Source organism: Bos grunniens, chromosome 3 (genome assembly GCF_055505025.1).
Source record: "Bos grunniens cultivar Pamir isolate PY7600 chromosome 3, Bosgru_T2T1.0, whole genome shotgun sequence".
Taxonomy (NCBI): domain Eukaryota; kingdom Metazoa; phylum Chordata; class Mammalia; order Artiodactyla; family Bovidae; genus Bos; species Bos grunniens.
In genome coordinates, this window is record NC_141167.1 from 34,012,529 (window position 1) to 34,027,258 (window position 14,730).

At 35.2% G+C, this 14,730-nt stretch overlaps 1 protein-coding gene across 12 annotated transcripts in view; it reads right to left on the minus strand.

Moving 5' to 3' along the window:
* Positions 1-14,730, minus strand: part of MYSM1 (Myb like, SWIRM and MPN domains 1) — a 41,813-nt gene that overhangs the window by 14,716 nt on the left and 12,367 nt on the right. For 11 of the 12 annotated variants that reach the window (XR_015160113.1, XR_015160112.1, XM_086390221.1 and 8 more), the window contains 6 exons: positions 11,739-12,505; positions 7,316-7,446; positions 6,095-6,198; positions 4,535-4,612; positions 2,836-2,924; positions 314-368 (listed from right to left, as the gene is read on the minus strand). Coding sequence is in view for 9 of the 12 variants with exons in the window: in XM_086390221.1 (XP_086246347.1) it covers positions 314-368; positions 2,836-2,924; positions 4,535-4,612; positions 6,095-6,198; positions 7,316-7,446; positions 11,739-12,505 (1,224 nt within the window). In the remaining 3 variants the exon portion in view is untranslated. The remainder of the gene's footprint in view (positions 1-313; positions 369-2,835; positions 2,925-4,534; positions 4,613-6,094; positions 6,199-7,315; positions 7,447-11,738; positions 12,506-14,730) is intronic. The other variant, XR_015160114.1, reaches the window with a different exon arrangement.

A 14,730-nucleotide genomic window follows, 5' to 3' on the forward strand; every position in this document is an offset into this window, starting at 1 on the left:
GGGGGAGCATAAAAATAGAGATTTTATTCTAACTGGAATGTCCACCCTTTTCTCCTTTATCTATCACACTAAGTTCTCACTACCAACCAAGGCTCAGCACAAATCAGACTTTTAAAGAAATACATGTATAATTCAAAGCCCTAGCATGGAGAAATTCTTTCTCATTTTCCGTGTGTATCACTCATCTGACCCTTAGTGTACCCTGCCTTATCCAACCTTTCATATACACATGCCTTGCATACATAGAAAAAGAATATTTCATGCCAGAGAGGAGGGTATTATTTATGGTCATTCTGTGATGAATGAATAATACCTGCTTTTCTTCACTGAAAAAATTACAAGGTATCAGTTGGAAGGGATCAAATGAGCTGGAAAAGGAAAAAGAAAAGAAAATCATTCCTAATATAATTTCAATAACATAATTTATTCACAAATTTGAAAATGTACATCAATAATCTAAACCTAAATTCTGTCCAAGTGGAAAAACAATAAACTAGGAGAATTTATGATATAACCCTTTGGAAAGAAGCACAGTTCTTTCGGACTTGACTAAAAATTTGAGAAACAATAGGACCTTTGAGAAAGTAATTTTGTTGTCTTAATTTCTTTCAACACCCAAAGAGAACATTATAAATGGCCAGACGTGTCCTACACTGAAAGCAGGTTTCAATGGAAACCTAACTCTGACATAAGATAGGAAAGGAAGTTCAAGATAGACGTTTCTCAGAAACATCTCTGTCAGTACAATGTGTTCAGGATAAAGGAAGCACTCAGTAAATCTTTGCTGAATGAATAAATGACAAACAATTCTGTTAAAGAAATTAATGTATATACAAAGTTCTATGGTAGACTCATCTTTTAAAATGAAGTATAAAAGACGGAAAGAGGGCCACCTAACCAAAGCTAGACACAAAAACATGTATAAATATGAGAGAAATATTAGAAAGGCTTTGACCAATAAAGAATTGAGGTTTGAGAAAAATAAAAACTGTTAGGCTACATCCAGAGAAAGCAAATAAACAAGGAATATGTTCATGTTAACTGGGAAAGAGCAGAACTATTTAGTTCCTATTCTACCAGAGACTTAGTGCTAGGAGATGAGACACTTTGTTTTGCTGAATACTGTATTCCAAACACTGAGAACAGTAGGCATTTAAAAAGGGTTTGCTGAGTGAGGAAGATGTTCAAATTAGAAAGTGCTTAATCAATGCAAATAAAATGGAAAAAAAAAAAAAAAGTCAAGAGAGTTAAGGAAATAGAAACAAAGCATTTACATCCCAGAGCACTTTGAAGAACCATCATGTGAAACCACCATCAACACTTTTTGAGGCACTGTAGAGAATGGAAAATTACTGGAGGACTAGGAATAGGCAATTACTGGGCCTGTTTTCAAAACACCAAAAAAGCAGCAGAGGAAAATTCTAGAAAGGGTTATTTAACAACTGCTTTGCAAGCCTTTAGCAAGTGAAGAGGTGACTAAGAATAATGGGTTCATGAAAATATAAGTCATGATAGATACACCTAAATTTCACTTTTGATAGCAGATATGCTAGAAACTAGCAGACTCATAAAGACTCAAATATAGTTATTAAATGTAAGCAAGACATCTGCTATGATTATTCTTCTGCATAAGATGAAGAGTGGGTTAACTGGGTTAATTGTGGTAATACATAGCTGATTCAACAATGATGTCTGAGGTTCACATTATTTCAGTTTAACATTTTAATCAGTGACCAATGGTGGAAAAGGCAAGCTTATTGAAATGTTGATGATTCAAAGCTACGAGGACTAATATGAAAAAAGTGGATCTGGATTCAAAAAGATTCTACCTGGAAGAATGACTGGAAAATTACAGTATGTTTCACACTTAGATTCAGAAAATCAAATGTCTGGACATGAGATGAGGAGTCCTAGTTTATGGATGACTGTAGCTTATCTCATTTAATTTATTCTCACAACAATTCTAAAGTTTGACTTTAATTTTTAGAGAGGTGATATATAATGTAATGATTAGGAGCACGGATTCTTAAGCCTTAATGCCTGGGTTAAATGACACCACCACCATTAACAAGCATGGCCAAGTTATATAACCTCTTTGTGCCTCTCAGTCTCCTCATTTATAAAATGGGAATGATTATATTAACTACTTCATAGGGTTGTTATGAGGATTAAATGAGTTAATATATATGATATGCTTAAAACAGCTAACAGTGCTGTTAAAGTTATTATTTTATAAATGAGGACCTAAGGCTTATAAAAGCATTATGTAACTTACCCAGGAACATCTAACTGCTTAGTGTTAGGGCTCTTTCCACTGAAAATAACCAAGAGGTGTTCCTGGATATCTTGTTTTAAAAGGGACACTTGACAAAACTACAGTCTATTTCATGGGTCATCTGCAGGAAGTGAGGGTCTAGAAAATCAAGGCATTTAATTTATACAGTGACCCTTAATGTTACAAGCTAAATATTTTATATTATTAAAAAAAAAAAAAGAGAGAGCCTCACTAACATTCACCACCAAGCAAAGAGGGAACTAGTCATTTCATGAGGTTACTGGTTTGTAATGTCTAAGGAGTTAAATAACCACCTGTCATAAACAAGGCCCTCACAACATATATTGGATCCTATGTTTATTGAACATGAACAAATTAAAACTTTTGCTTACGGTCTCCCAAATTAACAATCAGTGAAATAAAAAAAAATTTAACTTTCAGCAGTATTTTTAAACTTAATAAGTGAACAACAATGCTACAACATCAGATATTCCTTCTATACATTTTCTAATCATTTATGATTATTAACAAAATCACACTTGCATAATGTCACATTATACCTTTTTGTTGGTCTTGGTACTTTTGAAGGTTTACTAAGTTTGCATTTTTCCTCTTCTCTTCTTCTTGCCAACTCCTCAGCAGAGAGATGCTAAAAAAAAAACCCCACCATTTGATCAAAGCATCCATCAACCACTGAAGGGAGAATTAATACAGAGACATCACAGCATAAAGCTACCATGCACAGATTCCACAGAGACAATGCCTGGCTCTGCCTCAGACTAGCTGGGTGACTCTGGCCAAGTCACTGAAGCTTTCTGTGTTTGTTTTCCTCATCTTTAAAATGGGAACAATAATAATAACAATGCTACGATGTTACTGTGAAGACTAAATGAATTAATGTTTGTGAAATACTGACAGTAGTGTCTAACGTAGTAAATCCTACATAAATATAAAATAAAATAACTCTACTACCAGTCTTATTGGGTTTCCCAGGTCGCACTAGTGGTACAGAACCCGCCCACCAATGCAGGAGATGAGAGTCATGGGTTTGATCCCTGGGTTGGGAAGATCCCTGGAGCAGGTCATGGCAACCCATGGACAGAGGAGCCTGGTAGGCTACAGTCCATGGGGTCGCAAAGTCAGACACGACTGAAGCGACTAAGCACACACTCACGTATCAGTCTTATACTCCAGCCCATATGAACTACACACCTTTTCCAGACTATACCTGGTATTTTCCCATGTCTGGTACATGTCTGTACCTTTATTTATATGTCTCTCAGCCGAGAGTCCCTCATCTACATTTCCACATTGTGAGATTCTCTTGCTCATCCTTTAAGTCACAGATGAAACATCACATCTTCTGTGAAACCTACCCTGATTATACCTGTTAGGTCAGTCTTTTATTTCTTGGAATCAATTTGATGGAACTCACCAAAGGTGTTATCTTTCCTACTAGAAATGTAAATTCCTTCAAGGCAGGGACCATGTGTCACTAATTGCTGTGCCTAGAATAATGCTCAGGTGTGAGGCTGGGGGCAGGGAATGGGGAAGAGAGAAAGAAGAGAACTAACATTTACTGAATATCTGGTATATGCAAGACTTACTGAGTACCGAGTATTAGGACCTTCATACATTTTATTTCATTTAATTCAACCTTTGAGGGGATTATAAATAAAACCCTGAGATTCGATACAGTTACCCAATGTAACAAAGCCAGTAGTACACATACATTCTTCCCATTTAACAGCACTGGTTGTTCACAAACAGATTATATAGTCATAGAAGGTGTATGTGTGTGTGCACGCATGTGTATACTTAATTCACTGCCTATGTTTCTTTATAGAACCGTAATTTTTGTTAGTAGAAATAATACTTCAATATTTGTAATTCAATTTATGTCTAATGCTCAGAACAACATTTTAATTGGTATATCAGAACATCATTCAAGAACTGTTTACTGAAATGAACAGGGCACAACTCCCTGGCACGTTGACAGATATTCTGGGGCTAAAGACCAGAATATTGGGACAGATAATTACAGTTCTGAAAATCAGTCGAACTTCTAGTTAACTGCATCCTCAATATCTTTTTCTTTGTTGTTTATTGATGACTTTTAGACAAATAAATTAACACAGGAAAGAGATCTATACATGCAGACATATAAAACAAGTATAATATATGTGACATTAAAGATACACAAATGTATACTGACAAAACAATTGTTACTTCTGAGTTATCTGAAAGGATCAAAGTTACCTCAAATGTCTGCCCTTCCAAATCTCTTGCATCACACCAATTTCCCCAAGGGTCTCGGACTCTGCGTCTCCTTGTGCGCTGTTATGAAATTAAAAATAAAGCAAAAGGTAACAAGATTAGCTTGGAGAAATCACAGCACATTAATATATAAAACCAAAATGATAATTTCCTAAACATCAATTTCTCCATTAAATTACTGTCATCCCTGATTGGCAATGCCTGACTATATTTTATTAATTTATGTTCAATAGTTAGCATTTGGCTCAAAAATAAGTAAGTAATGATCTTTGAAATTTTATTCTGATTTCTCCTTTAATTTTCATTTCCTTTCACCATATGGGAGTTACAACTGTAGGAAAAGAGTATTTTTTAGGGCCAAGAAGAACCACCACCAAAATGACTTCATGGTAGAAAACTAGAAACAGCACACAGCCAGAGGTATAATAAGGAAAACTAGAAGCAAAATAATTGTATCTCAGACTTATGAATATGTATGACTAGCACCAACTCCAGCAACTGCACATGAAAACATTCTCTCCTTAAAAAGAAAAACAAAAAAACTAGGGTAGACATGTTTTATAGCCTAAATACTCCGAGGAAAAAAACCTGCTCTTTCATTTTCTATTCTTTTCTATTTACCTTACCCATTACCAATTTCACCTATTTTATTAGTAAAGCCCTGGAGAAGGAAATGGCAACCCACTCCAGTATTCCTGCCTGGGAAATCCCACAGAGAAGCCTGGTGGGTTAGAGTCCACTGGATCACAGAAGACTCAGAGACGACTTACCAACTAATCAACAGCAACAATTAGTAAAAGCCAACAAGACCACAGCATGACTCTGCCTTTTGGGAGACTTGCTGGATCACCTATTTTTAAAATAAGATGCATGCATTGTAAAACACTGTAAAACTCGTTGCTATTTAGTTGCTCAGTCATGTCTGACTTTTCTGCAACCTCACAGACTGCAGCCCACCAGGCTTCTCTGTCCATGGGATTTCCCAGGCAAGAATGCTGGAGTGGGTTGCCATTTCCTTCTCCAGGGGATCTTCCTGATCTAGGCATTGAATCCACGGCTCCTGCAATGGCAGGCGAGTTCTTTACCACTGAGCCATGTAAAACTATGGAAGCTTGTAAAACTCATTAACCTCAAGAATTAAAAAAGACTAAAATATTTTGAACAGCTCTCAAAAAAGCTAAATCTTATGGCAAGAATTTTTAAACAAACAAAAAGAAAATGGAAACAAAAAAGAGCTTAAATGTTTGGTTTTTAAAAGATATGTTAGATACGGATATCAAAATGAAGCAGTCTAAGACCACTGTAAGCAAAACATCATGCTTCTGTGTAAAGTTTGTGAATGATTTTTAGATTCGGGGGGTTTGTTTTTTGCCTATAAATTAACATTAAACTGAATGGAAAGAGAAAAGTGAATGGCTTGGGTGAAAGAAAGCATCTTCTTCTACTAGATAGCCATTTGTTAAACAGGTGAAGAGAAGTAGGCACAGCCTACTCAACAGAGCAAAGAACACCCATCATTCAGTGAGCCACGGGGCAGCTTACCATAGACTGCAGGCGCTGGGCAAGCTGGTATGCTTCTACTGTGTCTTTTCTGTCTCTGATTCGTACTTTGTCAACTGGTTGTGGCCTGTTATATACAGCCTGTTCTATTGGAATCCAGAAAAAAACAAAACAATCTATTATTTTGTAGAATTATTTGTCCAATAGGAAGACATATCTACAATTATAAGCCAATTTCTAAGTTTTTTTTTTATGTATCAGTGTTTCTATCTTATTCCACAATACACATCTGATGCGCTACCTGGTAGGTCTCACATGAAAGTAATGCTGTTTTCATAAGGAAATCTCAATAAAATGAAACATTTAGGAAATGGCTCATTTGTTTAATTTCTGATTAAATGAGTGCTAAGCCCACTTTGCTAATTTTGGTATTCTAATACAGTAAACATGATTTCACTTTTCTTTGCGTGGCTATGGCATCTTAGTTTTCCTATAAAGCCATTCTTGGTACCTTGCTTTGGGCAAGAAAAGACACTAAAATGAAGGATAGATCCCAGGTTAGACTAAATTCTATCTATCTCTACATGAAATGAAATAATCTCTGGTAGGAAGTTTTCTGGTTATCTTTTCATAGACACAGAACACAGAATATACTCCACTCAAACCATGGATTACATCATTCTAATTAACTTATCGCTTTCCAACTATTATAACTATTATCTTTCTTCAAAATTATGTCATGTTAATTCAATAAAAGGGCAGAATACATTAAAAATATGCATGACTTTACATTTGAGAAAAACCAGGGTGAAAGAAACTTTCTACCACAAAAAATATTTTGGCACTTTTATTACATTTAAGTATAAAGGCTCATAAATTATTTTATTTAAATACTGCTAGATAATATGTCTAGCATTAATACAGTATTTCCAAATTAAATGGGCCTTGACTGGACTTTTCATAAAATTTACGTTTACTTGATAAAGAACTGCATCCTTAAATCATTTCTACTACTTAATATTTTTTCCTTTAAAAGCACCAATTTTGACTGCAGGTTAAAAGGAAATATAGTTTATCAACAGAAATCTGTTTTAAAACAAAATATCAATACATTTATTCTATAACATTAGAGCACCTTTCTGTATCAATCACCTTTCTCTATCAATACTAAATCTCCTTGAATTCTGACTATCAAAGAAATTAATGGGTGCTGTAAGGATAAAAAACGTTGGTTAAAAGATGTTGTTGGGTTTTTATTTTTACCACATCCAAAATTGATTGCTCCTATCAACTCGAGGTATGTATGAATCCGTCCAATACAATTAACATCCCCACAGTTCTTCAGGCCAGGACGTACTGAGGTCTTATTTAAGTATTTCGGTTTGCATATCTCCCTAAGAGACGGAAGTACAATTATTTTGGATAAATAAAAACATAAAAGAAGACTTCTGGGGGAAACTTTTAATACTTGAAATATTTTTTAAATGTACCCCCTTCTCAATATGTAAATGTGTAGTAAATACAATGCTAATACATAATACCCAAGTGTACTTTTTTTCTGAAATGAAATATTTTTCAATGATACACTCATTAACAAGTACAGTGTGACTTTTATAAGTATCATTTCTTTCCCAACATTAAACTCCATAGATCCCAGAACTTTGAAGTTAGAAGCATATTTATCTACAGACCCAAATGCAAGCCTCAGTCTTTGAATAAAAAGGGCACATTCATAATATGTTGAAAATGCTTAGTATCAGACATTCCAATTTTTAATACATTGCTTAGGTTCATCTACTTTAACTTTGCTGGACAGCATCTTTTAATTACAAGCTACCTTATAAATGCTTAAAAGTTATACATTAGTTTTAATCATTATGCCAGTAACATTAAGTGCTCTCAGTGGAAAACAGATACTATATTACATGCTAAAGAATCAAGAAACACCCAAAGACTGAAAGAAAGAAGAGGTTTACAAAATAAAACAATTACTAAATACTTTGGTCACCTGATATGAAGAGGTGACTTATTAGAAAAGACCCTGATGCTGGGAGGGCTTCCCTGATAGCTCAGTTGGTAAAGAATCCGCCTGCAATGCATGAGACCCTGGTTTGATTTCTGGGTTGGGACGATCCACTGGAGAAGGGTTAGGCTACCCACTCCAGTATTCTTGGGCTTCCCTTGTGGCTCAGCTGGTAAAGAATCTGCCTGCAATGCAGGAGACCTGGGTTCGATCCCTGGGTTGGGAAGATCCCTTGGAGAAGAGAAAGGCTACCCACTCCAGTATCCTGGCCTGTATACAGTATACAGTCCATGGAGTCACAAAGAGTTGGATTCGACTGAGTGATTTTTCACTTTCACTTTTCTCACTGATGCTGGGAAAGACTGAAGGCAGGAGAAGGGGACAAAGGACGAGATGGGTGGATGGCATGACCGACTCAATGGACATTGAGTTTGAGCAAGCTCTGGGAGATGGTGAAGGACAGGGAAGCCTAGCATGCTGCAGTCCACGGGGTTGCAAAGAGTTGGACATGACTGAGCGACTGAACAACGACAACTAAATATACTTAACATACCACGCTAGATGGTATAACATTAAGTCTTAGTAGTGGAACTTGGTAAGAGTAGCAAACAATTACTGAGTACTTATAACAGATGCCACACTAAGGGTTATATACAATTTTACAAAGTGGATTTTATTATTCTTACTTTTGAGATGAAGAAACAAGGTAAGAGAAATTAAAGCACTTTGTTAAGGAAGTGACAGGATTCAAACATAGACTTTATAAACTGAGTGTTCAGATATATTACATAACATAGGAATTCCTTAATCTTTATACTACAAATATATATTTTGTGTCCTACATATCAGGCACTGTTCTAGGCACAGATACAGAGATGAATCTGAAGTTCCTGAAGTTTCAGACCTTACATTCTAGTAAGTCAATAAATGAATGAATAAATAGTGTATTGTCAGGTAGCAATAGCATTAGGAAGACAGAGTAAGAAGGATAAGGGGATACAGCAGGGCAGAGAGGCACAGACTATTTTAGACAGGGTGTTCAGGGAAGACCTAACCAGAAACCAAATTTAAAATCATAAATTCTGAAGGTCAGTGAGGGTAAAAAGTATTGATAATCTGGGATGTGGGAGGATATCAGAAGTTCCATTATAACAGTGGGATTTCAGTGTCGCTTGCGTGGAAAGTACACACACTACACAAATGAAGGCAGGACAGCTGGAATGGGCAGGGTATACCCAGCTACCAAAAAACTATGAAACTATAAACTGTATTGGTCTAATTAAAGATTACACAAATCAGAAGGCTTTAAACAAAGAGCTTAGTATTAGTATAGCACTGAACAAATGGTAAGGCCTCTAGAAATATCTGTTTATGATATAATGATGACTCATTCTTTCAATCTGTCTCTGTATTCCAAGCAATGTTCTAAGCAGGAGGGACAAAACAATTAACAATGAACATGGAGCCTATATTTATCATTGGGGTGGGGAGAGGGGAGACAAAACACAAATAAAATATAGTATTTTCAGTGGTAAAAAGTTCTATAAGATATATAAAATACAGGGTAAGAGAATGAGAGGGAGGAGATATGTAAGCTATTGTAGACAGGGTAGAGAAAGAAGGCGTCTAATCTCCCTTGAGCAGAACTGAAAAAGAAGAGGAAGTAAGATTCACCAAAATCCAGTGGGGAAAAGCATTCAAGGCAGTGTGAAAAATCAGTCAAGGCCCAGAGTGGTAAGTGTGAAAGTAACGGGTCAAGACTGCATTCTCTGGAATCGCCTCCACCTAATGTGACCTGGAACCAGCTCTGTTCCCTCTCTCAACCTCATTTCTCTCATCTGTAAAATGAGGACAAGGCTGTCAAAGAGGACTAGAGATAAATACAATGTGGGGCATTTAGTACATATTCAATGATACTGGTTACTATTTTAATAAAATAGCCCCCTAAACAGGGAGTCAACTGCATGTGCTTTTATGGAAAGGATCTTCTAGCTACAAACAAATCTAGCAGGGTTTTTTTATCTTTAAAACTTGAACTCTTCCTTTTTTTTAACACCGCCTCCAGTCTCTAAATACTCTGTTCTATTTCTGAAGAGAATAGGTTTGAGTTCCTGTTCAAAACATTTCTTTTTGCTTTCATACTGTTCGGCTAAATCATCATACTGAAACAGCAATATTTAACTGGTTTTATGAACTAAGGCTATGATATTAGGAAACTATTGCCATATAATTTATGCTACCCATATAAATTATTCTGCCTGTAAATCTAAAATTCAAAGTAACAAATGAAATTTGATTAAAGTAACATTAAATTGTCTTTGATAATTTACATAGACACTTTTGATTTAGTCATTATTTTGAAGTACTTCAATTTGGCCATTCATGCTCTTATTTCCAAAAACAAAATTAGATACCAAGGGAGATTTAATTTAATTTGTGTTTTAAGTGTGAACTAGGCAATGTAGAATAATGGCAAGAGTGATTTACAGAGTTGAGACTTGTGTTGAAGTCCTTCATTTGTCAACAACTGGTCTGTATAATCCAAGGCTGCTCCCTAAACCTCTCGTGACCTCAAGCTCATTCTATCAAAGAGAGAAAATACCACCTGCCTAGGTTACAGGATTGTTCGGAGCAATCAGATAGAGAAAAGCTCTCTGTAAACAATAAAACACTATGTAAATGTCAGAAGTAGTTCCTTATAGGTATTCTTTTACTTTGATACCACCCTCACTTAGCATTTTCCCAACCTCAATCATTTGCAAAATAACCAAGAGTTAAGAGCGAGAAAAAAAAATTTTTTTTTCTTTTTGAATAGGGCTTTCTTTAGATGTCAAAATGCTTAATATTATGTGGGTAAAATGAAAGTTACTGATTTAACAAGCCTGGTTTTTTCCTTTGATAATCTTCCTAGGTCAGAACAGAAGCCCTCTGTAAAAATGGCTCTACACAATTTTATAGCTCCTGAAGCAGTAACAATCATGAATATTTGATGATGTCTTAATTAAACTATTACGGAAAATGCAAATCACTTTCACAGCACTTAAGCTAATAAGGTGGGAAGTTTTTTGGCTTGTTCCCCATCCCTCACTAAGTAATTCAAATAAAAGGTACTGACAACTTAGAGGATAAACTGAATATATAAAAAAAATTCCTATATTCTGATAAAGGAATTATTAACACATTATGTCACAAGTTCAAAGTCAAAAGCACTTAAGGCAGATTTTTAGAATAGCTTCTGAAATCAAGCCACATTAAATGATACTATCCTTGTCACCAAAGTTTTCTCTTTGTACTTCAAAGTACACCATAAACTAAGATAGACATTCTTCCCCTCTTCCAGTTCAGTAGTGTTTTCTATATCTTCCTAACATTGTCCTACAAAACTGCTTTTTGAGGTAATGATTTATCCCTTTCCTTTTAGGACCACAAACTCTAATAAAGTAACAGACAGATGGGTTAAGACAGCTATACATGACAACACTTCCCAAAACTTTCAAACTGTTTCACTATGAGAAACCAAGTCTTGCCTACTGAAATGTATTAATATGTTAAAGCTCTCTGGAACACTAGGACTGTAAAACACTAAATTCTGCATAGGCACACATACATACTTTAGAGTAGCATAAGCTTTAAAATAGCATCTAAAATACAATTTTTCCTTACCACTGATCCAAAATATAATTTCTAATTTTCAAATAGCGTTCTGGTGTTTTAGCTTGGCGCCCCTCAAAAAACTCAGGAATTGCTTGTTTTTCTTCTTCTTGAATGATATTTCTATCAACTTCTATTTCTTGTTCTGGTGGCTTAAGCTCTTCTTCCTCTTGGCTCTCCTCCTCCATTTGGCAGGAGGAATGAAAAAGCAATTCATTATCACTCAAGTCTTTCTGAACTTCACAAGGCTCTGGAGAAGGCAACTGTCTGGCATCATCTGTTATTCCATTCCCATGATGTTTATCACAGTTCTTCATCAGCTTATCACATTTCTGATCATTTAATTCAACTAATTTTTGGTCACTGGTATTGTAATTTTCAGTCCAAAGTCTAATTCCTGAGCTTGAAAGTGCTTCCATCTCACCTTGCTTTATATTCTGAAGATACTCCTTGGAAGATTTAGAAATGGGATCTTCTTGGCTGTCAGAAACTACTGCTTTAATGGTTTCAGGTCTTTTATTATTAGAGATGTCTAACAAGAGAACACTGCTAAGATCCTTTTGGGGAACTTGAGAAGTCAACTCATCAGTCTCATCTGTGATGTCTACTTCTTCATCATCGGATAACTTTTCAATTTTTACAGCATTCAGGTTAGGATCAGCACGTCCCCTTAAACCTGATGGTGTCCATGCCTTTGTCCCTTCATCTTCATTTTTCATCTGGAAGCCACTGCTATTCTTCTGATTTGGTGTTTCCTTTTCTGGACCATCTAATTTTACCTTATTAAAAATCAAGACAAAATCTCCATAATATTAACATTTTAAAAATGCAATCATTGGCACACACACAAAAATAAGATACAAAGTTATTAAACTGAGTACATGTCAATGGTATTTCTTTACTGTGCTTTTTCTGAAGGGTTTACAACTACATTTTAAATGTAAAAGATCATCACTTCAAATTTCCATAAGTATATTTGACTCATTCATGGTCTGGTGACTTTTATTAATCAAATAATTATGACCTACTATTTAATTTTCAGTACGAAGCTTAAAATGGGAATCTGGCTCAGATCAACCATAGAGAATTAACCAAAAACCATCATACAAGGTATTTTTAAGATATTGTGAAGGCTTATTTCTCAGAATATCTGATAGCTCAGCAGATCATTTTTTATAATGCTAAAAACTCCTTTTAGTTAAAGGAGTCTATCTCACATATATTTACTGAGTAAATTAAAATCATCTTTCATTTAAATATAAAGACAAGAGAAACAAACTGGCTTTTGCACGTTCATTTAATGTAGCTATAATTTAAGACATGAAACTATCATATCTGCTGTTATAAACATAAATATGTTGTAATGCAATAGGAAAAGAAAATGAATGCTAACGAGTATATATGATTTGAAATAAAATCTTTGTTACATATAATTTTGAAAAATCTTGCAAATGACTGACATATCCAAGACATAACAGCTCCTGAAAAGAGATTATGTATAGATCCTTTATCACAACAGACTCCGAGAATACTGCATTGTAGTTAACCGGCTTACTATGTAGAGGAAAAGGAAAGGGTAGCAGGAGGGAAAATGAAATTTGGACATTTAGCTTGAAATGGCCTTTAACAATCTATTTATTTGAAGTCTCTCGTTTTTAGCTTAAAATTTCTGACAAAATTTTGCACTGTATTTCATTATATATTAATTTTTTTTTAATATTAAAATGTACCCTTTCATCTCAAGCCTCTGCGTAAAACTGACATTGCAAGAAGTCCTGCACACACCAGCCTGAGAAGCATGGGTAAGAATAACTAAATGAGGCTTATTCTGCCTCGTAATACCTTGACCTTAGTAGGCTGTCTGGAAAATGCTTTTGATGATTAAAAGAGGGAGCAGACTGATTGATTTACAATGAATTCATTCCATTACTTACTTCCTATGACCAAATGACACTAAATTAGATAAGTCTTGTACACAGGGTAAACCCTTGAACAACAGGGGGTTAGGAGCACCAACCCTCCATACAGTTGAAAATCTGCATATAACTTAAAGCTGGCCTTCCCTTTATGCGGTTCCTTAGCATCTGCAGTTCCACATCTGCAATTGCACCTCAGTGGATTGTGCAGTGCTGTATTACTGACTATTGAAAAAAATCCCCATATAAGTGGATCAGCTCAGTTCAAGCCTGTTTTGTTCAAGGGTCAACCCAATTTACATGAAAAGAAAGCACCAAATTTCACTTAAGACACTTTCAAATTCTATATAATTATGCTTCCAGTACTCAAGCAGAATATATTAGAAAAATTCTAAATATCAGAACTACATGGTTGAATACAACACAAATTACTTTCAAGACTAAGGAACTAGACCATAACTGTACATTTTTGAACACTGCAATTTATTAGAGTTTTCAGACAGTTCTTCACAATAATTGTACAAATTTCATTGCTATTAAAAAGATTTTAGAATCATGTTAGCATTTTTGGCCCCTAAGCTCTAATAATTCTTAAAAGTTTAATGCAAATATTTAAAAAGGAAAAAAATTTTCCAGGAAGCAATGACCTCTAAGGTTTTCTCTTTGATATACTATTTGCTTTATAGGATGTTTTTGAGCAACTAATAATTTGCCCTATTTAACTGCATGAAATTAAGTGGAGTAACATAATAATGCCAATTTAACAGCAATACTCAATACATTGAAGATATGCTTTGAGATTTTTGAAGACAAACATTTATAGGGTACTTTATGGGTATAAAATATTTTCACTATAAACACTCTGAACATTAAGACTTTAATGCCAGGTGGCACCAGTGGAAAAGAACTCTCCTGCCAACGCAGGAGATGTAAGAAACATGGCTTCAATCCCTGGGTTGGGAAGATCCCCTGGAGGAACCCACTCCAGTATTCTTGCCTGGAGAATCCCCACAGAGGAGCCTGGCGGACTACAGTTTATAGGGTCACAAAGAGTTGGACATGACTGAAGAGACTTAGCATGTATGCAA